At 32.4% G+C, this 22,615-nt stretch overlaps 1 protein-coding gene and 1 long non-coding RNA gene across 6 annotated transcripts; both read left to right on the top strand.

The window, feature by feature from the left end:
• Positions 1 to 732: 732 nt before the first annotated feature.
• LOC149059014 (uncharacterized) lies at positions 733 to 1,288 on the top strand. Its single transcript, XM_089218526.1, has 2 exons — positions 733 to 951; positions 1,001 to 1,288. The coding sequence occupies exons 1-2, from the start codon at positions 733 to 735 to the stop codon at positions 1,286 to 1,288; spliced, it is 507 nt and encodes a 168-aa protein (XP_089074652.1).
• A 17,587-nt stretch (positions 1,289 to 18,875) lies between these two features.
• On the top strand, positions 18,876 to 21,069 carry LOC149059013 (uncharacterized). Of its 5 annotated transcripts, none has more exons than XR_016190206.1 (3): positions 18,876 to 18,960; positions 19,050 to 19,919; positions 20,216 to 21,069. It is a non-coding gene; the product is annotated as an uncharacterized LOC149059013 (long non-coding RNA). The 5 variants fall into 5 exon arrangements; XR_016190210.1 differs by having other exon boundaries at positions 18,944 to 18,960; positions 19,698 to 19,919; positions 20,216 to 21,058; XR_016190207.1 differs by lacking the exon at positions 18,876 to 18,960 and having other exon boundaries at positions 19,058 to 19,184; positions 19,698 to 19,919; positions 20,216 to 21,058.
• The last annotated feature ends 1,546 nt before the right edge of the window (positions 21,070 to 22,615 follow it).

Genomic DNA, 22,615 nt, shown 5'->3' with positions numbered 1-22,615 from the left:
ATAGTTTCTTTGAACTTAAATTATTGACAACTTTTGTCAGTTCATTTCCTGATTTTTGGTATACTGAATTCCAAGTAGGACCAGAAAAAAGCAAACATGTATCGTCTGCATATGTAGTTATTTTCCCATCAATTTTGAGATTGCATATACTATTTATGTATAGTATAAAAAAGATCGGACCGAGTACACTAACAATAAAAATTAAATTTCCTCCATTTCCAACATCATTCACAGGTTGACGTTATCTACACAGATTTTAATAAGGCCTTCGATACCGTTAACCATGCTGTCCTAGTGAAAATTCTAAAAGATTATGGCACTGGTGAGCCGCTTTTGTCTTGGCTTAAATCCTACCTAGGTAACAGATATCAATGGGTTAAACTACCTAACGTTAAATCTAATGTGTTCTTTACCCCCTCTGGTGTTCCCCAAGGTGGACACCTGACCCCTTTGCTTTTTTCTATCTTTATCAACAGCCTTAGTAAAACACTAAATCATTGTCAAGTCTTATGTTTCGCGGACGACATCAAGCTCTTTATGCAAATAAACTGCATTGAAGACAGTCTTAAACTATAAAGTGATTTAGATAGTTTTGTTGCTCTTTTTATTAAATTAGGTTTGTCACTGAATCTAGGTAAATGTAAAGTCATGACGTTTACTAGAATCCGCTCTCCGTTAACGTTCTCCTACCATATTCATGATTCAATAATTTCTCGCTGTGATGAATTTACGATGGATCTTGGGTTCAAACTCTCAAGTAACCTTGACCCGGGCCTTCACATTGAAATGGCTTGTTGCAAAGCTCTAAGAATGTTGGGTGTAATAATGAGATTGTCAAAGGACCTTAACCTAACTTCGTCATTGAAAGTTTTATACTGTTCGTTAGTCCGGCCAATTATTGAATATGGTGCCATTATTTGGAATCACCACACGGCCGACAACGCTTGCCAGGTGGAAAGGGTACAGCGTAGGTTCTTGGGATTTACCAGCTTCCTTTTAGGCATCAAATGTCCACCGCATGATTTCACCAGTTGCTATTCAACTTAATCTAGCCTCACTAGCAGAACGCAGGCGCATTATGGATACCAAGTTCTTGAATGGACTTTTAGATGGTAGTGTTGATTCCCCGACTTTACTATCCTTAATTAATTTTAAAGTATCCCAACGCTCCACCCGCTCCATTACTACATTTCATGTCCCTTTTTGTTCCACCAACTACTTACTAAATGAGCCTATGAGGCGTATGATGCATAATGCCAATTTGGACCCCACTTTCTCTTTCAGTTAGCTCTGTCATATCTATTATTTTTGAAATGCCCATAAACTGCATTATCCCAATGCTACTTAATAACTACTATTCACTTTAACATCTTCATGTATCTTTAATTGCATACCTATGTATATTATTATTACTTTTATTATTATTATTATTTATATATTTTTTTTTCTCTCGCTTTGTAAACCATATTACCTGTTTTATCCATGTATAAAAGGGCTTAGCCCGTGTATTCTAATAAAATAAAATAAAAAATAAAAAACTAAAAATTATTATAATTATTAGTAAAAATTATTTATTTTATTTTATTTATGGACTTACCATTTTTTTACCAACCTATATTATTCAATTTTTTTAATTTTTTTACATTATATAATTCGTACGAGACATTATTGTTATTATTATCATTATTTATTATATTATTTATCCCCACAATATCTATTACTTACATATTATTATCATAAAAATAAAACAAAATAAAAGAATTAAATATTATGAAAAAATGTTGGTAGTCTTAGATAAGAGGATTGTGATGTTTCACAAAACAAGCGCGGTAGTCGCGATAACGGAGGTAGTCTTGGGCAGTAGTCGCGATAATAGCCGTAGTCTCGTATAACAGGAAAGTACCTAAATGTTTTCTTTTCCCCCCCAAAAATAAATCTTTGAAATTCATTTTTCAATTCGTGTACACTAAAACTTTCAAGTTCCACTGACTTGGCCTTAGGACAATCACGCGGTGCGGCTTGCCGGTCTCGATTCAAGTGCTCCCCCTTGAGTCATGGGTGGTTTGTAGGACCTTAAAAACCCTAAAATATCACAAGATATATTGTTTATAATATAATAAAATTGTAGTTTCTGAATATAATAATTAGTGTAATTAAGTATAAAAATAACTAAATTTGATAAACAAATAAATTAGATAATTTTAATCTTAATATTATATAAACCTTATACAGAGTATTCCAAATTTCACGTGACAGCAGATTTCAACATGATATATTTAAATTAGGTAAAAATTACCTATGTGAAAACTTTTTTGAATCATATAAACTATACTACCTAATTTGAATTTAAATATTTTTTTTATTAATTAGGATGGGTAGTTTCGAGGGGAAACTTTTAAAATTCAAATGGGAACCTATATTTTTGAAATAAGGTTCGTATAGAATTTTTTTTTTATGAATTTTTACGTATCATTCATAATTATAGGTCAATAATTAAAAAAGCTATTTGCATTCGAATTTTGTATTTAATTTATAAAATGCCATCAATGAATAATAATAATAATAATATACTTGGTGCTTCTGTGACACGCCGATGCATTGTTGTTGTTGTACAATCTTAATAATCTATACGCTATCTTTCTTAATATCAATGAATCAATGTAAGTCAAAACGAGTGTTTGCTATTTTAATTTAATTTTATATTGTAAAGGTCAAATGCACGGACTATCTAATATCTTAGTCCGTGATCAAATCACACGATTGTATTGATAATAATGAAAAAAACAGCGAATTAGATAATATTATACCGCCTACATAATATATTAATATTATGTATATTGGATATTGTACTATTTATAATCAATGCTTTTATTGGAATGGGTTTTATCTTCTCAATAATTTTACATAATATTTATTATTTATAACATAAAATTAGAAATAAATATCATATTACCTATTATAGTAGATAAATAGGTATTAATAATTATACCAAATTGTTGTATTATACTTATATAGAGTATCAGTATACAATCATTTAAAATGTGATACTTAAACCATATTGCTTGAATCAACTTAATATTAGATGTACTATTTCTAAACACTGCAAAATGACAATATCGATTTCAAAAACATAAATGATTAAATTTCGCGTTCAACATAATACTAAATGATGCATTAATAATCAATCAGATTTTGAAAGAACATCACCTTTTCACAACATAAAGATATAATCAATCCAATATTAAATTATAATAACTAGAGCTTGGATGTTGTTACATTAAAGACTAAATGTTATAGCTAGACTTAGAGACCTTAAAAGCTTTAAACACAGACAAATATGAGCAAATATGTACATATAGAATAGAACAAGACAATTTTGACTGAATTGATTGAAAAATATATTTTATTATTTTTGTACTATCAATTTTTCCTTTTTTGAATAATAATTGTGCCTATTGCTCAATGTCTATAACAAAAAAAAAAAAAAACGATAGTTCGATAGAAGGTCATCTGTGGCATGGAGTGAAAAGCCATCATCGCATGTTAGTCACACAATATTTACATAACATTGATAAAATACATCACATTTGTGTAAGCAATTTAATTTTTAAACTACATTTTTATGAATTTTTTTTTCTTTAATAAGTAAGTAACGTGTATAATATGCAAAATAAAGTTTTATATTATTATAAATATTATAATATGAGTTTTTAATATAATTATAACAACACCAAAGACCCAAATTATGGCATCAAACATAATTATCAATTATTTTAAATATGACAATTGTATCAGAAAAAAATTATTGTAATATATTCTGAGTGGTAAATAGGGTTAGGTTTTAGACCGAGATCGAAAACTTTTTTATTTCCATTTTTGTTCTTAATTTTATAACGTATTTAGAAGCATTTTCCGTATCTGTCAGGTAAGGTTAATTAGTGTAAAGATATTTGAAATGAGTACAATTTTGATATGTAAGGTTCAACATTCACTGATATAAAGACAAATAATTGTTGTAATATTTAGTAAATTTTAATATATTAAAATTAGAGAGAAATCAAGGTATGCATGGTAAACTAAACTTAAAAGCAAATTCATTATTTTCAAAAGATTATTCTTTTTTTTTCATAAAACTATCTACATTTATAATATACAAAGTATACAATGTATATGTAAGATACATATCTAGTTTGAATCTAAAATAGGTACCTATCTAAAGAAATGTTAATTTGTGAAAGCCATCAGTTTAATAGGTATATGCCTTATAAAAACATGCTTCAAAATTTAAACATAGAGAACATTGTATGTACTAGAGGCTCAAAGCGAGTTCACTTGAATAATAAATTATTTGTATATTTACTATTTCGCTATATTTATTACATTATTAAATGAGACTAATGTTTTTACAAATCACTTCAAAATTATGTTAAAGTATTCATATGCTCAAATTGATTAAAAATAGTTGATTTGGTGTAAATAAGAAATAACCTTGTAAAATATAACTACAAGTCTTTAAAAATGTGTATGGTTATTGGTTTTCTTTGAAAAATATAATATTTTCTTCCAAAACATAAGGTATATAGTTTGGAATTTAGATTCAATTCATGTCGACAGTTGTAATATATCTACTTAATAATGTTTACTCTTTAACATATATACTAATTCTCGTTTATAGAGAAGATATACAAGTAACCCTCCAGCTCCAGCACACCTTTAAGAGGACGCTACACGTCATGTATAAATTCGTCCGTAAAAACCGTTTCACGAGGGATAGAACCACTCAGGTTGTAATGATAGTTAAGATTCCAAATTGATACACAATATAGTTGAGAACATTATCTGTGAAATATCGTTTTTATTTTTTTGATATCACTTATACAAAAAAAGTTCTTATTGTTTCAAAATCCATTATTTTTGTGTTTTTCAAACTTGAATAACTTTTTTTGTAGTTCCGATATCGAAAAAATATGAACGATATTTCACAGAAAAATTTCTCCTATTTATGTGGTGAAAATGCCGTTTCTTAGTTATGACTGTAGCCTTCTCGGTTTTTTCCCGCGCGAAACAGTTTTCACGTTAAAATTTCAGTTTTATTCAATATTTTTGGCTGTAATGTGCTACGTCCTACCAACGGTCGTTGCGACATCGAATACGATTTCCCCCTCCACGGTAAACTAAAATTATATTTGTCTGTATCGGAAATCAGCGCGCGCGCGTAATAATTGTCAGGAATATTTTAGATATTATGAAATAATTTAATTTTGGTAACTATTGCTAATATGTAATTGCTGGTTGAATCTAAAATTAAAATACACACTGATACTGTTATAATATTATATAGGTAGTAGGTACTCATACAATACAAATATAAGCACACTTCCTAATTGCTATGATATAGGTACCTAGTACCTATGCGCGGGCCCTATTCAGCAAATTACTTTTAGTTGGATGTTAGTTCATTCAACAGTATTGATTCATCAAAACTTGTCAATTTAATTTTAGTCATTGTTTTTTAACTGTTAAAATTAAATTGCAAATAAGTGTTTTGATGTGCGTTCTCGTGTAATTTACCTTGTATTTAATTTTCAAATCTTAAATCTAAAAAGAAAAACTTTTATGAATTTCTATCTAAGATAATTTCAACATTGCCGTAATTTGTACGTATTAAGTCAATATTTGAACTTCAAATGCTAATAAAAAAAAATTGTGCCTATGTATTCTTATAAATAACTTATGAGGAACTTTGTATTAAATTTTCAAGTATTTTGATTGACCAAAAAAATGTTATCAACACTTCAAAAAAAAAATTTTCAGAAATATTGAAAATTTCAGTTGTCTATAAATAACTCAAAAAATATCAAAATATTTAAAAAAATTAAATAATGCAAAGAAAATAGCAATCTGGTAAAATTTTCAAGTATCTACGACTTATACTTTTTGAATAATAACAAATATTTAAAATCGTTTGAGGATAATCGTTACCGTTACGCTATTTCGTAAAAATTTAAAATTCAAACGCACTTAAAATTTTCCTATAGTGATGCTTTGACTTTTCTCTATAGCTACTTGAAGAAAAACTTAGCGTTGTATTTTTAATCCTTAGTTATAAACACAAAAAATTTTAGAAAATGAAAATGATCAATTGGTTATTGACAGTACCTATTGCGTTGACTGAAAGTAATTCTACTCAAGAAACTAATATAAATATTTTAACTCCGTAAGTTTCCTAAAAACATTTGTGATAATAATATTGCATTTGTATATTTTTTGCAATGAAAAAAATTAACGAAAAATGAGAATTTTTACGCTAATTATTCAGTTTTTAACAAAATTGCAGATATCACCGAATATTTCTGTTAGTATTCTTAATTTCTTATGTACCATAAAATTGCCATAACATAAATGTACTAGTTTTACAATTCTGTGTTTTTTAGTTTTAATTTTTTTTTGTGACTGTACACGACAAGTAGTCGAAATAATGCTTCTATTTTCAACTTCAGTATCTTGTTCGGTAGGAAATTGTTGGTACATATTAGGGAGGTTAAAATTATAATTTCCATAATAGTTTTCAAATGTGCCGGAAAAATAACATAAAAATTAAGGAAAAACGGGAATTTATACGCAAAATTGGTTTTCGAAAAATCGATTTTGGTGTTTGGTGTACCTAACAAAATTTAAAAAGTTTTTGTTAGAATCTTAAGGTTCACAAAGGAGAACCGTGACTGGTCAGGATAATAATTAAATAAAAACTATTTAGTTCGGTTAGAATAAAACAAATATAATTATAATGTCTGTTAAAACATTCCAAATAACACAATCGGTAATACAACGGACTCGTTTCGTTACGAGTAAGAATCTGTTCATAGAATATATTATAATTCAAACGGTTGTACGGAGGTACGCGGCGGCGATAACGGCGTCGCCGGACCTTTACAAAAACCAGACTGAATAACTGTTTTGGACGGGCCGCCCGCGCGGTCCGTGCTGGTTCTGTGGGCACGAGGCGCAGTGTGACCAATACAGGGCACACAGTGCCTCGGCCCTTACAATAACATAGATTAAACAAAATGACCGGGTGCTAACATTCGGCCTTCCTGGCCTGTGGGATCGCCCCCGATCCCAAGCAACCGAAATAACAAACAGTTTTTTTTTTTTTTTTTTTTTACAATAGTTTAACAAATAATTTTAACATAATAAGTCTACGAATAGATACATATATATAAGCGAAACAACATTAAAATCATTTCACAGATGAGATTACAAAAAAAATAAATAAATAAATCCCCCAAGATAAACCTATATCTCGTCTAGCTGGTAATCCTCGAAACGGACAGGACGCCTCCTGGAGCGACTGGGCCGGGTAATCCCTACGACGGTTTCGTCGGAGCGTGTTACCTCGACCTCGTGTCGGACATTGTCTGGTGGGTCCTCTTCAACCTCGACCTCGTGTCGGACATTGTCTGGTGGGTCCTCTTCAACCTCGCGAAGAATTTTCCAGGACTTTAGTTGTGACACGTGGGCCGTCGTCGCGTACACTTCGCGACCATCGGTGGCCAGTTCCGCCACTCTGTACGTGTCACCCGGCAACACCTCCACGACCTGCAAGGGTCGTTCCCGATATTTAGCTTGCAACTTGGAGTTTTGGTCGGGCCGCGGTTGTCGCAACATCACAACGACCTCCCCTACGTCATATTTCACCCCTTGATGATGACGCTTATCGTAAGAGGCCTTCATACGCGACTGACTTTGCGCGATCGCGGATCGTGCATGATCTTGGAGCTCATGTGGGTCCGTCCAATTATCGCGCGTGCGGCTGTGATCGAACATGACGCCGCCGTGATACCGTGGGCTGTACCCATGTAGGACTTCGAAGGGTGACTTGCTACTTGATTTGTTCACCGCCGAGTTGAGGTGCCGTTCGATTTCCGGCAGATGAGTGTCCCAACGTTGTTGATCACCGGTCATCATGCTAAGGAGTGGTAGAATCGTTCTGTTTGCCCTTTCCACTTGCCCGTTAGCCTGCGGGTGCCGGGTGGAATTAAGGGTGTGGCTGATCCCTCGTTGTCGACAGAAATCTTCAAATGACCTACTGGTAAAACAAGTACCTCGATCGCTGATAATACGGCGTGGTACCCCACGTGTATCACAGAACTTAATTAAACGTCTTACAACACCAGCGGCATCAGTGGATCGGCTCGCGTACAGATGCGTATACTTAGTCATATTGTCAACCAAAACTAATATATATCGGTTACCTGTTGAACTAGTTTCGAAGGGCCCTAGATGATCGACATGAACAACTTCAAACGGTCGTCTTCCTGCTGGGATAGGGTGGAGGAGACCCGGTTTCTTGCCGGCTGGCCGTTTGTGGGTCAAACAATCCAAGCACATCTGTATGTGCTGTCGGACGTATCGTTTCAACCCGGTGAACCAGAAGTCCTGTGTTATCTTAGCCACCGTGCGATCCTGTGAGAAATGACCACCATAGTCATGGGCTCCGATAACTATTCCCTTTCTCATAGCTCTGGGGACAACAAGTAACGGACGACCTGCATATCTTCGGTATAAGATGCCGTCATGTACTTCGTACAGCTCGACGACACGTTTCTCATGATCGGTGAGTGTGTCGGATCGCGTGATCAACTCGATCAGCTCTTTGGAGGCGCTATCCGCCTGCTGCATGAAACGCACCCGGTCGGTCGCGGACATGGCAACGAACACGTTCAGACGTTTGACAAGTTCGGCGTCGACGGGGATATCAGGGACGCCAGTGGACGGTGGCTCAACTCGACTTAGCGCGTCCACATGAGCCATCCGCGTACCTGGCCGGAATTTGATGTCAAAGTCGAATTGCTGCAAAGTCTCGAACCAACGAGCTATCTGCGGGTTTACGGTCTTATGCAAATTTAGATATATTAGCGACTGGCAATCAGTGACAACAGTAAAGTGTAGTCCGAGTAAGTACGGACGCAGCCGGTTTAAAGACCAAATTACTGCGAACAGTTCCAAGCGACTGCTATGGTATCTTGACTCCGCATCGGTGGTCTTCTTGCTGACCGCATACACCATATGTAAATCTGTACTGGTCGGGCCCTGTAGAAGTATACCGGACAGTGCCACCGAGCTCGCATCAGTATGCACCCGAGTAACGGGCGCTTTTGGATCGAACATGCAGACTACCGGCTCCCGGCACAACAAGTCTTTAAGTGCGTCAAAAGAATTCTGTTGTGATTCGGCCCAACAGAATGGCGCGTTTTTACCAGTGAGCAGAGTTAGCGGAGCGGCTAACTTGGCATAATTAACGATAAACCGCCGGAAGTAGCCCGCCAAACCTAGGAATCTACGTACTTCATGGACGTCCCGCGGCGGCGGAAAATTTTTAATAACGTTCACCTTAGGACCGGGTCGGATCTCACCGCTCGATATCGTAAAACCGAGAAAATCCAGCTGACGGGCGCCAAAAGTACATTTGGCCGGCTTGAGTGTGAGATTCGCTGAACGAAGGGATTCAAAAACAAGTCGCATCACGTGGAGCATGTGTTCCCAGTCTTGAGATGGAATAATAATATCATCCAGATATATATATATATGTCCGGCGTCTTTTAACTCCTTAAACACGAGATTCATTGTCTTTTGAAACATGCCCGGCGCCCCTTTTAATCCAAAAGGCATACGCTCGAATTTCGCTGTAGTCTCCTCGGTGACAAAAGCGGTCTTTTCTTTCGCTTCGTCACTAAGTGGTATTTGTAAAAATCCGTTCGCGAGATCCAACGTGGAAAATAGTTTCCCCTCCGCGAGGTGACTGAGCAGTTCATCAACCTCCGGCATTGGATACGGTTGGTCCACTGTCTGTTGATTTAAACGCCGATAGTCAACACACAACCGCTTCTCGCCCGTTCCCTTGTTTACCAGCAAAACCGGACTGGCGTACGGGGACGTGGATTCCGAGATTATTCCGGCAGCTCTCCATTCATCCAGGATTTGAGTAATAATTCGACGGTCGGACGGAGAGGTGCGGTAAGGCCGCTGGCGGACGGGCTCGCTCCCGGGCGCTTCCACGATGTCCATGTAGAGCACGTCAGTGCAACCCAGCTCCGTCAAGGACTTGGCAAATACCTGCCGATACTCGTTCAGCAGCGTCAACAATTTTGTACGCTCGTCGAACGGGACGTTCATGTCTATTTTGACATCTTGCTCTACCAAGGGCGACGGTACGAGCTTCTCCGCGTCCACTAACGCTGTATATATATCGGAACACTCACTCGCGACGTTCTCTGTAGTAACGGAGGGGCATATCACGCTGATAGCCTCGATGACAAATTCGTTACCTCTCTTATAATAATTCACGTGTGGTAGGTCCAGCCACGTGCGACCCACTAATACATCGACCGGTATTGAATCGTCGCTGACTACACAGACGGGGTGGTCTTCGGCGTGCGCTCCATCAATCGTGAGGCTCGCGGTGGTCTCGCCAAGAGTTACCACACTCGGTTGATCCATAGCACCGACCGTGTAGACTGGTCGAGCAGTCCGGCGCATCGTGACACCCGCGCGGTCGGCCAGTCCGGCCCGCACCAGCACATGCGACGAACCAGAGTCGATGAGGCAGGTGGTCTGGTGTTCGTTGAAGTATACAGTTTTAATAAAGGCATTAGTATTAGGTACCGTTTGTACCAACTCGGCACACATAGTCTCTGCTGTTGTCGCGGACGTGCGGGGTGCGACAGTACACTGGCCACGTGAATGAGAAGTGGACTTACATCCGGAGCACGGCTTCCGTGGTTTAGGGCAGTCTCTCGCTATGTGACCCGTACCACCACAATTATAACACCGAACCGTGGAAGACGGACCTCGGGGTGCCGTTGCAACAACTGGCGCACTCTGTTGAGACTCTGACGACGCCGTACCTTTATCGGTGCCACGTCGATTATAATTAGTATTTTGGCCACCAACCCTACTCGGTTTTGCGACGGGAGCGGCTTTCGGTGGCGTCGGGAATTGCCTACAGCGCATTTCATTCAAGCGCTCACATTCGCGTAAATCGGCTAGCAGCTCAGAACTGGTAGTGTGCGTCCTGCTCATAGCGTAAGTGGCGAGTTCCTGTGAGCGGATGCCCGCAATAATCTGTTCACGGACCTCGGTGAAACTCAAACTTAAGGCTTGGCAGAGCTGTAGTTTGTCGTAGAAGTAGTCGGCGATGTGTTCATCCTCAGCCTGGCGACGTTCATTCATTATGTTCCAACGGTCGGACATCCGCAGTGTCCGAACGAACGTAGCGCGGAACTTTGTCATAAACTCGGCCCAGTCGCGAAATCCTTCCGTCATAAACCAGCCTCGGGCGGCAGTCGTCAAATTCGATTTGACAAACTGGAGGCGGTATTGTACTGGCCAGTTGTTAATGGTGGCAAGGGCATCCACCGATCCCAGCCAATCCTCGGCAGCAATGCTTGTCTCATGCCCGGTGAAGATCGGCACCGAGCGATTGAGATCGGGCAGCAAGCGGAAGTCAGCGCAACTCGGCCCATTTGGCGTTGTTGTAGAATTGGTGACCGACGGGTTAGTCGGTGTAACATTCTGTTGCCCTTCCAAGATAGCCAAACGAGCTTGTAAATTGGCTGCTAATTCGACAAGTTCGTTGTAGGTCGGAGACTTGATAACGATTGGCGGCGTTTGTTGTGGTTCTGATTCGGTGTTAACCATATTCGAATAACCAGACAGTAAATAAAAACGGTTTATATCACTAGAAAAAAAAACGGTTTATATCAGTATCATGGAAGAAATGTGTCATATCTATTCGGCTTGGAATAAATAACAAATTATAATATCTCTGGCCGCCAAGTTCAAATATTTATTATATTTTTATAACTCAAACAATATTCGTTGATTCATTAATTTATTCAAATAGATAATTTTTAAGTACGCTTAGTTAATATAAATAATTAAAACTAGTAAGATATTGCATATTTGCATCCTAGAATTTATATTATATTATTCTATAGTTGCATGATAAAGTTTTCAGAGGATAGATTAAACAATCTAATTAATTGTTTTGTGATTTAATGTTTCTCACACCTTGCAGCTCCAATAACTGTAATATTTGTTATTAACTGTTTAAGTTAATACTAAATTATATCCTATGAGTTATGGGCTATTACCTACCAGGGTACAGTGGTTACACCAAGTCATAAAAAACTCAGAGGCAGCCTCTTGATTACTCCCCTTGATACACACACAACTACAAATACACAACTGAATAAAATATACATATAGGTTCTTAATTTCAATGATATTGGATACTTAACCATTTAGCAATTAGTTTTATTTATAACATATCAAGTGATAAATGACTGTGATATTTAGATTACCCACGATTTTCTTGCATTTAATTAATAGCTCTGTAATCTTTACCTGATCTTGAGTAGTTTAAGACTTAATTTATCTATTCAATAGATTCTATTGTATACTTTTACCTTAACTATTAGGCCTTCTTAAAGTTATTTTTTATTAATTACGTTAATGCCTTAAAGGGCAATCAGTATATTAATAATGTACATTATACCATGCTATATAAAATATATTGTTAAACAGAATACAAAACTAAAAATTGAGGTAATGATTATACAATAATATCATGTAGTATTACTAGTATTATATATAATGCCTTGTTCTTTAAAATAATTTAACTGTCATAATAAATATCAAATATAAGTAAACAGTTATACATGAAAGTAGGTAGAAGGCGGTTACATCAGTAGAATAGTTATGTTTATTTAACTTAAAAGAAATTAAAATGTAAAAGGTTTCATATGGATTCTTTTTATCAGCTTATTCTCTATGAATTGGATGACAACCAACAAATAATTTAATAATGTTATTATATATTGTTATTTGTTATAATAATGTTATTGTTTATGTTCACAATAAACACTTCAGTATTAGACCAAATTAATGTGTACCACAAATTAATTTGTATTTAATAGTCATCTATGCAATCAAGCCCGTAACTGGTGGAACTCCGGACCCTTAGAAATATACATTTATGCTCTTATTATGTGGAAATAATATATCTTATAAAATAGTAAATATGCAAAAATAAAATTTATTTTATCTTAATTATTTTCAACATTACTTATAAAGTATACAATGTATACTGTATACTATACATGATTGCTATTGAATTACAGTTTTTATCCTAAAAATCAATATTATATACAATTTTTTAAGAAATAAAATTTGTGTTAATACGATAATAAATACATAACAATTTAATGCGATTAGATAATTCAGGACTATAAATAAGACTAAAAATACTATTTTATTATAAAATTTAACTAAAAAATAACATAGTATGCATTTAAAAAACACTTATATATGCAATAAAAAATCACAAATACAAAATTAACATAAGGTTATCAAAATTAACATTAGAAAATTAGTATTTTTCAGTTATATTAGCATAATAGCATACATACCTACACATACTGTATACTGTACACATACATATACATACATACATACATTCTGTCTTTTTACATTTAACTAAGTACCTATTTTAATGGCTAAGAATATACAATTATGTTTTTGTTTCATATTTCCCCCTATTTTATTATTAATTCTTGTTGGCTAATCTCCACCAAACTTTTTATTTTTCTTACTACTTTTTGTTCTGTATCATTGTCCATTTTGATGCTTAAACAAGGCTGTATCTAAAAAAAAATATATATTAATATCTAATTTTACAGCAAAACAATTTGTTATTTAAATATTTTTATATGTAATTATTATTATGATAATAATAGTTACCAATAATAATGTCATGAATTGTTTGATCCATAAAAGCAAATTTGTTTGAATTTTTCCCCTCATAATTATATAATGAGCCACATTGGACAGTAAACAATAATCTAAGCATTTAAGCAGTAGTATCTTCAATTGTGAAACAACCTCATTGCTTGAGCTGTTCAATCAAATATAAAAAATCAACAATTATAATTATATTGTTAGTTCATCAAATGTTAAACTTATATAAAAAATTATTTAAACATTGCATACAATTAAATATCTTGATGCAGCTTATTTTAAAGATTCATCTAAATGTTGAATGTCATTTAAAGTGACAGCAGTATTAGTAAATTGTTCTCGGTTGAAATTGTGAGATACCGTAGCATCATTTTCTGATCTGGTCAACAACAATTTATTGAGCAAATCATTGGTTTTCCAATGTTCTTGTAACTGTAATATCATCAGTTGTTTTATTACCGATCTATATTTTATGAATAAATTTATTATTTATAAAGCAATACTTAAAAATAATTAATAAATATTTTTGTTAATTACCTCATACATTTTTTGATTCATCGCGGTTATTTGACAGAATTTGATATGATGGGAAATTTGATAGTGAGGCAAATAATGGAGGTGAAAACTGATCATCTATAAAAAAAATGACTTAAAAAAAATTTGAATTGATAATTATTAAATATGGAATTAAAATATACCTGCAGATGGTATTGATTTTGAAGTGTGAGCTTTTGGAACATCAAAACTAGGCAACTCTGAATCCCTTAAATAGTGGCTAGTAAATCCTTCCTGTGCCACTTCCATGGTTTCCTGAAGGTGAATATTGCATAGATAGATTATTGATATTTTCTCGCTTTTCAATTTGCATGCTCTTGCTCTCATGAATATCTTTATAACAATGACACCATAAATAGCTAAAAATACCAATAACAATAATTAATTAGGTATACATAAATTATTATGTATAAGATATTTACTCATGTATAAGGATTTTGCACCAGATGGAGAATTTGGCATATTATCAAATAAAGGAAACTCTGAATCCTTAAATCATAAAGCTTCTTTCAATGTCTGAATATTAATGAATCCAATTGCCATTACTACTCTAAATGTCTGAATTAGATATTTGTTTCCACTTCCCAATTCATATCACATGTCCTGGTCCTGTGTACTATAAACATTGGCTATTACTTCAGCAGTTATAACCTATAAAATGAAAAAAAAACGCAATAACCATAGATAATTTTACAATTAAAAACCAATTTAAAAGAACAATACATGAATATCAAATATATTAAACCCAAAAAAGCATCATTGATTTTAAATACTTGAAAATTACAAAAAAAATATATCTTAAAAGCGCCCTTCCTGGACTGAGGACCGTCAATGGTGGAGTTAACGCTGAGATATGCAAAGGTAGGCATGTTCAAGATAAGTTAGGTAAACATAAGATTGTTATAAGCAAAAGTTAATAGTTTATAAATTTAACTAGTTGTTAATGCCCACTCTTAAAGATATGACTTAGTTACTTACATAATTGTATGTTAAAAAATAGATCCCATTTTACTAAACAATAATTTATAATTAATAATTTATACAACCATTCATAACTACTTACAATGTATGTTTATGTGTATTTCTTATTAGTTTTTATTATCTATTAAAAATAGATAATTAATTAATATATTTATTGCATAAGACACAAGTGAAGTTTTCATTTTTCAATTCTTTAGTGTTTAGTCATCAATTTGTAACGTACACTCCCTACACATACATTATGAACTTTTCGCTGACATTTATTACATTATTCATCCAAGTAAAATTTACTTACCTATTTTCTGCACACATAATGCATCTTTCACTGATGTTTTCAGAGTATAGGTATCAAACATCGATACCGCAATGTATTTCTCACATTAACATCCTTTGAAAAGCTCTGCGTAAACATTGGACTATACATAGATACTACAATAAAACAACACAAACACTCCGCAGTTGTTACTTGTTACTATCATTCTGTAAAGGATACTCTATTTTCTTAAGAATAATTTTATGTAGCAAATATTTCGGTTTTGCATTATCACACATTGAAAACAACATTTTTAGATTCTAAGCGGAGCTATGAATGTATTGATTTTACCACAGAATATATGAAATATAAAATATTAATATAAAATATTTCATATATTCTGTGATTTTACAATGATGTGTGTTTTTTTTTTTTTGTGTGTGTCTGTCATCACATTTTGGGACAGTAAAAGTGCTTCGACTTCAGTACCTCGTTCGATCAGAAAGTGAATCTAGTTGGTACTTTGGGGGAAAATTGAAGTCAAAAATTCTTAATACTTTTCTAAATAATCGAGAAAAACAAACTAAAAATTAAGGGGAAAACCGGAAATTTTATGCACACTCATTTTTCGACAAAATCGATTTTGGTTTTTGATGTAACTTTAAAACAAATGACCATAGATACATAAAATTTTCACCGGATGTTTATATAAGTATACCTATTCTATCCACGGTGGAATTTTCAAAAATTTTCGACTTAAGTTGAACTATTCATAGGCATTTGAAATTTTTGATAATTATTAGTTTTTTAGATTCTGAACGAAGTGATGAATGTATTGATTTTACAATGATGTGTGTGTTTTTTTGTGTCTGTGTACAGCATAACTAGTCGAAATAATGCTTCGATTTCAAACTTTGGGGGGTGGTTTCCGATGTAAAATTGAAGAACCATGGTGCATTATAGAGGTCAAAAGTAAACATTTTCCAACAGTTTAAAAAAAAATCGATATTTTTATATGGTTGTTATTCAAAAACTAATCACTGTAAATACTTGAAATTTTCACCAAATATTAATGGTAGTGATATCTATACAGTTTAATTTTCAAACATTTTCGACTTTTTTTGAGTTATTTATAGGTACACCACTGAAATTTTCGATTTTTTTGAGAATTTTTTTTGAAGTGTCGGTAAAAAAAATGTTGGACGACCAAAAAAACTTGAAAATTTAATACAAGGTTCCTTATGAGTTGCTCTTATTGAAGCTAAAAATAAAATTAAAAATCGTAAGTCACAATTTTTTTTAATAAGCGTTTACAGTTCAAAATTTTACGAAATCTGTCGAAAACGCGAAAATTTGCAAGTAATTTTGAAGTTGAATAATCATAAAATTTTTGCGTTTATAACTAAGGATTGAAAATTCAACTCTAAGTTTTCTATAAGTTTTCCTTCAAGTAGCTATAGAGAAAACTTGAAGCATCATTATAGGAAAAATTTTAAGTGCGTTTGAATTTTAAATTTTTACGAAATAGCGTAACGATAACGATTTATCCTCAAATGATTTTAAACATTTGTTATTATTCAAAAAGTATAAGTCGTAGGTACGTGAAAATTTTATCAGTTATTTAGATTGGCATTTTCTTTACATAATTTAATTTTCAAAATATTTTGACTTTTTTTGAGATATTTATAGACGACTGAAATTTTCAATTTGTCTGAAAAATTTTTTTTTAAGTGTCGATAAAAATTTTTGGCCCTATCAAAATACTTGAAAATTTAATACAAAGTTCCTCCTAAGTTATTATTATAGTGATTAAAAAATTATAAGAATACATAGGCACAATTTTTTTTTATTAGTATTTGAAGTTCAAATATTGACTTAATACGTAAAAATTACGGCAATTTGATTTGAGAATTTAATACAAGGCTCATAATATAGTTTTGCCATAGCAGTTAAAAAATAAAAGAAATCTATAGCTACATTTTTTTTTTACGTGCATTCAAATTTTAATTTTGACAACATACGTAAAAATCACGAAAATTCGTAAATTATTTTATTCTAGAAATTCATGAAAATTTTTCTTTTGAAATCTAAGATTTGAAAATTTTTAATAATCTATAATATATCCTAGACAGATAAACCGTCTTCGCTCAGAATCGTTTTTCGTATACAATGATATAATATCATTGGATTCAAATCTAATTCGATCCATTACAGTAACACACTTGTAACCTACTGTACAGCAGAGCGAAATCCACGACTTACCAGTCTATTTTTAATTGAGGTAAGTATAAGTAACCTGATTCTGGACGCATAGGATCTAAGTAAAACACACAGCCCAAAATGAAGTCCATAATAAATAAAGTCCAATGATTACCTTCAGGATTGATCGGTAAAAATAACACACAGTATTTAGTCCAATCAAATTTAGGTATTTCAACTTTGGTACTACACCAAATTGTATATTGCTTACTTTTAACTTAAATTTCAATTCTTTTTAAAACGCACAATTTCAATATAATTGATATTAATATGTGGGGATGGCCACATTATATTATAACATTTTTAAAAAACTTTTTACGTTCTACATTAATAAACTAAAAAAAAATAAGTGCCTATATAAAAATATAACAGGTACATTTACAAATGTACAGATATCAAACATTTGTTGGTGAATTGTATTTGGATAACATTGTCATAGTCAATTTTCAAATAAAGTCAAAGTCAATTAAATGTGTTTTTGGTCGTCTATACCTACTTCTAATGTGGTCATCACCACCTATTAATATAAATTATATTGAAATTGAACGTTTTAAAAATAATTGAAATTTTAAGTTTAAAAAAAGCGATTTGTATTTGGTGATTAAAAATACCTGGGACTATAAACGTTTCATGGGTAGCTAAATAAATACTCGAATGATATACTAAGGTATATTATTATTTATTAGTATATGATATTATCCGTGAAATAAGTATACTATTATACATAATTATTCATGTGGGCCAAATGTCCTATTCTAATAATAGACGAGGACGAAATGTCCGTGGACCATAGACATATTAAGAAATAATATATTCTTAATATGTCTATGCTGTAGACTCGTTTTTTTGACGGGGATGAAACGGTGTGTGCGAAATGTCCTTTTACCATGCTATACATCTAAATATCCAACCACTGCCAATATATTATTTTCTAATATGTTTAGAACTTATACAGGCAATCCGATGTACACATTCTTATCAAAGACTGACTAGGTCATTAATATTATTGTTTATGTTGATTAATGAACAATGACTATAGACTATAGTGTTAGTAGTCTTTATAGACGTTAGACTTGAGCTGTTCACGGTAGTGATACTCACGGTACACATAAGTAAGTTAATATCTGAGGTCTCTAAAATTTTAAATGTTTGTTAAACGCCACTTAATAGTTAACTGCATGTTGTCTGTTACTGTTTTTAGTTCACACAATGTATTATAACATGGTTCTCAAAACTGAAATACATGATGTACCATCTACTAGGAATTAGGAAGTCCAGCCAATGAATTGACAATTTTTCAGATGATGATTTTCTTAAAGGCAATTCTACAGACTAAGTATACATTTTAAGAATTCTAATTCAAGTTATAAAAACATTAATATTAGAGTGAATTCTAAAATTAAAAGCTAAAAATGTTATTGTGGGAACCTTAGATAATTTTATCGATATTTTAATTTAAAAATTAGTTATTTGTATGGTCATATTATTATATTGTCTGATATTATGTGATACAGTTTTATTATGGTATATCTAAATGTGTGTGTTGATTGATATTTGTGTCCAAAGTGCTCAGCCCGTTTAGTCATGATAAATATATAAATAAATAACAATGTAAAATATATGTTACAAATTTTAAATACCCATAACTTCATTTAAAAATAAAATATAAATAAATATTTACTTGTAAAACATTTTTTCTTTCAATTTTGATTCTATGTTAATTCTAATATTAAAGCTAACATTACAAAATTGGATCTGCTGTGCGCAAATTTGGTTGTTATGTTTATCTTAGGTCTGAGAGAAAATATATGGTGCATTGAAATATTTTTAACAAACTTTTAATTTGTAGGTGTTAAAATTTTGTTGAACCAGTATCCAGTTTTAATAGTACAGACAGCTTGAACATATTAATTAAATTGTAAAGAAACACTTAACAAGTATTAAAAATTCAATATTCCGACAATAGAACATTCGGAGTTTGCACTCTCGTTAGCGGTTGTTAACTACTAGCCAATCACAGCAGTCCTATCATCAGAGGCTGCACAGTTTTTCCAAACTTATTTGGAATATAGTAAGTATAGTAATATAATTACTTATGACCAAAATAGCCTATGAAATAGAAAAATAATACAAGTTCACACTGTACCTAATATATTATGCATACAACTACACATATATTAACTATAGTTAAATATGTTAGTATGTCATATTGGCAATATACTGTTTGTCCTCCAAGGTGTTATCAAAATAAATCAATAACACATAATTTGTGGTAGTTGAGTTACACAATATGATCTATATGGTTACACTTAAAAATATATTTACAAGAATTACAATTAAATACATTTGTTTCTTTGTTGTAAATAGCAAAGGAGGGGTTCCAAGTTCCAGATAGACCAAGATATCAATGTATAACATGGACACTCAATTAAGTTTTCTTCAGTTCATTTGTATATTTCATCTTTGTCAATTTCAGATGGATGATATACTGAGTGATATTACTGGATAACCATTTGATCATTTTTGAAATTAATTATGATTGTGAGAAATGAAGTATAGACATTAAATTATTTTTAAGATTGTATGAAACAAATTTGTTTATTAACATGTTATAAATTAAAATTAAATTAAGTTGTGCATTTGTTTAATATTGTAATAAATTAGTAACAATTATAAAATATATTGGTTTAAATTTATAAAAAATAAAAAATAATTTATTTTTATTTAGAATTAAGCTCACCAGAAACTTAGGTCTTAAGTATTGAAAGTATTATAAGATATTTCAAATATTCATGATATTTTAAATGTCTAACTACATAAATCCGACTCTTTAGTATAATGTGCAAACATTTCTATTTGCTGTCTAATAATTTGTCTTAAATATAACTAATGAGATTTTATATTTAATTTATAATTAATACAACTAATAACTTATCTACCGATAGGTACTACCTTGAATATTCAAATTAAAAATGTTCTTGAGAACTTTACATGTCAATAGAGATTTGGTTACCAGCTTATTTGTTTTACATTATTAAACATACCATAAATTATTATATTTGTATAAAGGTGTATAAATTATATTTATATGTTTATATAATAGTTTAATGGAATTAATTATGAATGTTATGATGTTAGAAATGTAAATTTTTTTAGTTGTATGCAAGAGACTTATACAGTATTAAAATTCACACAACAAACATCTTAATATGTTATTGTAATACACAGTACTTTAAAAAAATAAAAAAATCACTTGTGTTTAAAAATTATTTATAAATATATTTATAACACAGAAATATATATTATAGGTACTTAGGTACATATTACAGTATCTTTATAGGTATGTATAATGATTTATTTACATTATTTCTTCAAGAAATGTATTTTGTATGGTCCTTTATTTAAGTTTGATAATTTAACCTGTGCATAAGCGTGCACAGACATAGCTTGCAGGTGGTCCATTCCTATTTTACAATTAATCACTATATTCGCTACTATTTTTGCCACCATCCAAAATGTTTTTCTATCCACAATAATAGAAATGCTTGGCATGGTCTATAAATGCAGATGTACCTAGCAAGCCTATAGATACCTTTTATTATAATATGTTCATGCCTATTGCCTATGATAATTGATAACTATTAAGAAAACAAATTTTAGATATAATTTTTGATTGATTTATTACAAAAGATATACTAAGAGTAACATACTTGAATAAAAAAATAGTTTTCAAGATTCAGCAGGTGGTGTATTTGCATACCCTGCACCACCCATGCGCACGCATATAGAGCATAAGAGATTAATAATGAATAATAAATTAACAATCTTATATTATGCTTACCTGTTTAAAGCCATTTAATATATAAATCCAATACAAAATACATAAATATAAAGTTTAATTCTATTACTTTTTTTCTTGCTATGTTAATAAACATAATCTAAATACCATTGTAATGTATGATTAAGAAGTTATAAATAAAACTATTTGATGCCATTATATTAAACTCTTATGAAACTACTATGTGGACATTAATAAATCATTGTCGATTTATAATTAACCAATTTATGAATAATATAATATTAAACAAAATAAAAATTTAAATAATATTCTATTTGGCGGCCAGCAATACTATAATTTGTTATTTATTCCAAGCCGAACAGATATGACACATTTCTTCCATGATACTGATATAAACCGTTTTTTTTTCTAGTGATATAAACCGTTTTTATTTACTGTCTGGTTTCGAATATCAACCCGACAATAATAACGATCGTTATCAACTCGGAGCATGTGATAAACAAAACAGTCTGCAATCGCACTATCTCAGCTACAGCTGATAAACCGGGACGAAGGAACGGCGCGCGGCGTACGCACTCGCACGACCGGCGGAATAAAACGACGGACGGACGCACTCGCACGAACGGCGGACGGACGCACTCGCACTCACACGAACGAAAACGGCGGCGGCGGAGCGAGATAACGTTCGTACGTTGCGTTGTTGCGTAATCGGGTTTTCCCGGAGTCGCACACGGTTATAACGACGCGGCGAACCGAAACCTCGTGACAAAAACGGATCACTAATACGGGATTTCGGAATCGCTGGCGCACTCGGAAACACGTGTAGTGGGCATGCGGCGTATCCCACTTCTGAAATGTTAGAATCTTAAGGTTCACAAAGGAGAACCGTGACTGGTCAGGATAATAATTAAATAAAAACTATTTAGTTCGGTTAGAATAAAACAAATATAATTATAATGTCTGTTAAA

This window comes from Diuraphis noxia, unplaced genomic scaffold, assembly GCF_037042655.1.
Source record: "Diuraphis noxia isolate RWA-SAM2 unplaced genomic scaffold, SU_Dnox_SAM2 contig0002, whole genome shotgun sequence".
Classification (NCBI taxonomy): domain Eukaryota; kingdom Metazoa; phylum Arthropoda; class Insecta; order Hemiptera; family Aphididae; genus Diuraphis; species Diuraphis noxia.
The sequence above is the reverse complement of the archived record's forward strand: the minus strand, read 5'-3'. Positions and strand labels throughout refer to the sequence as shown.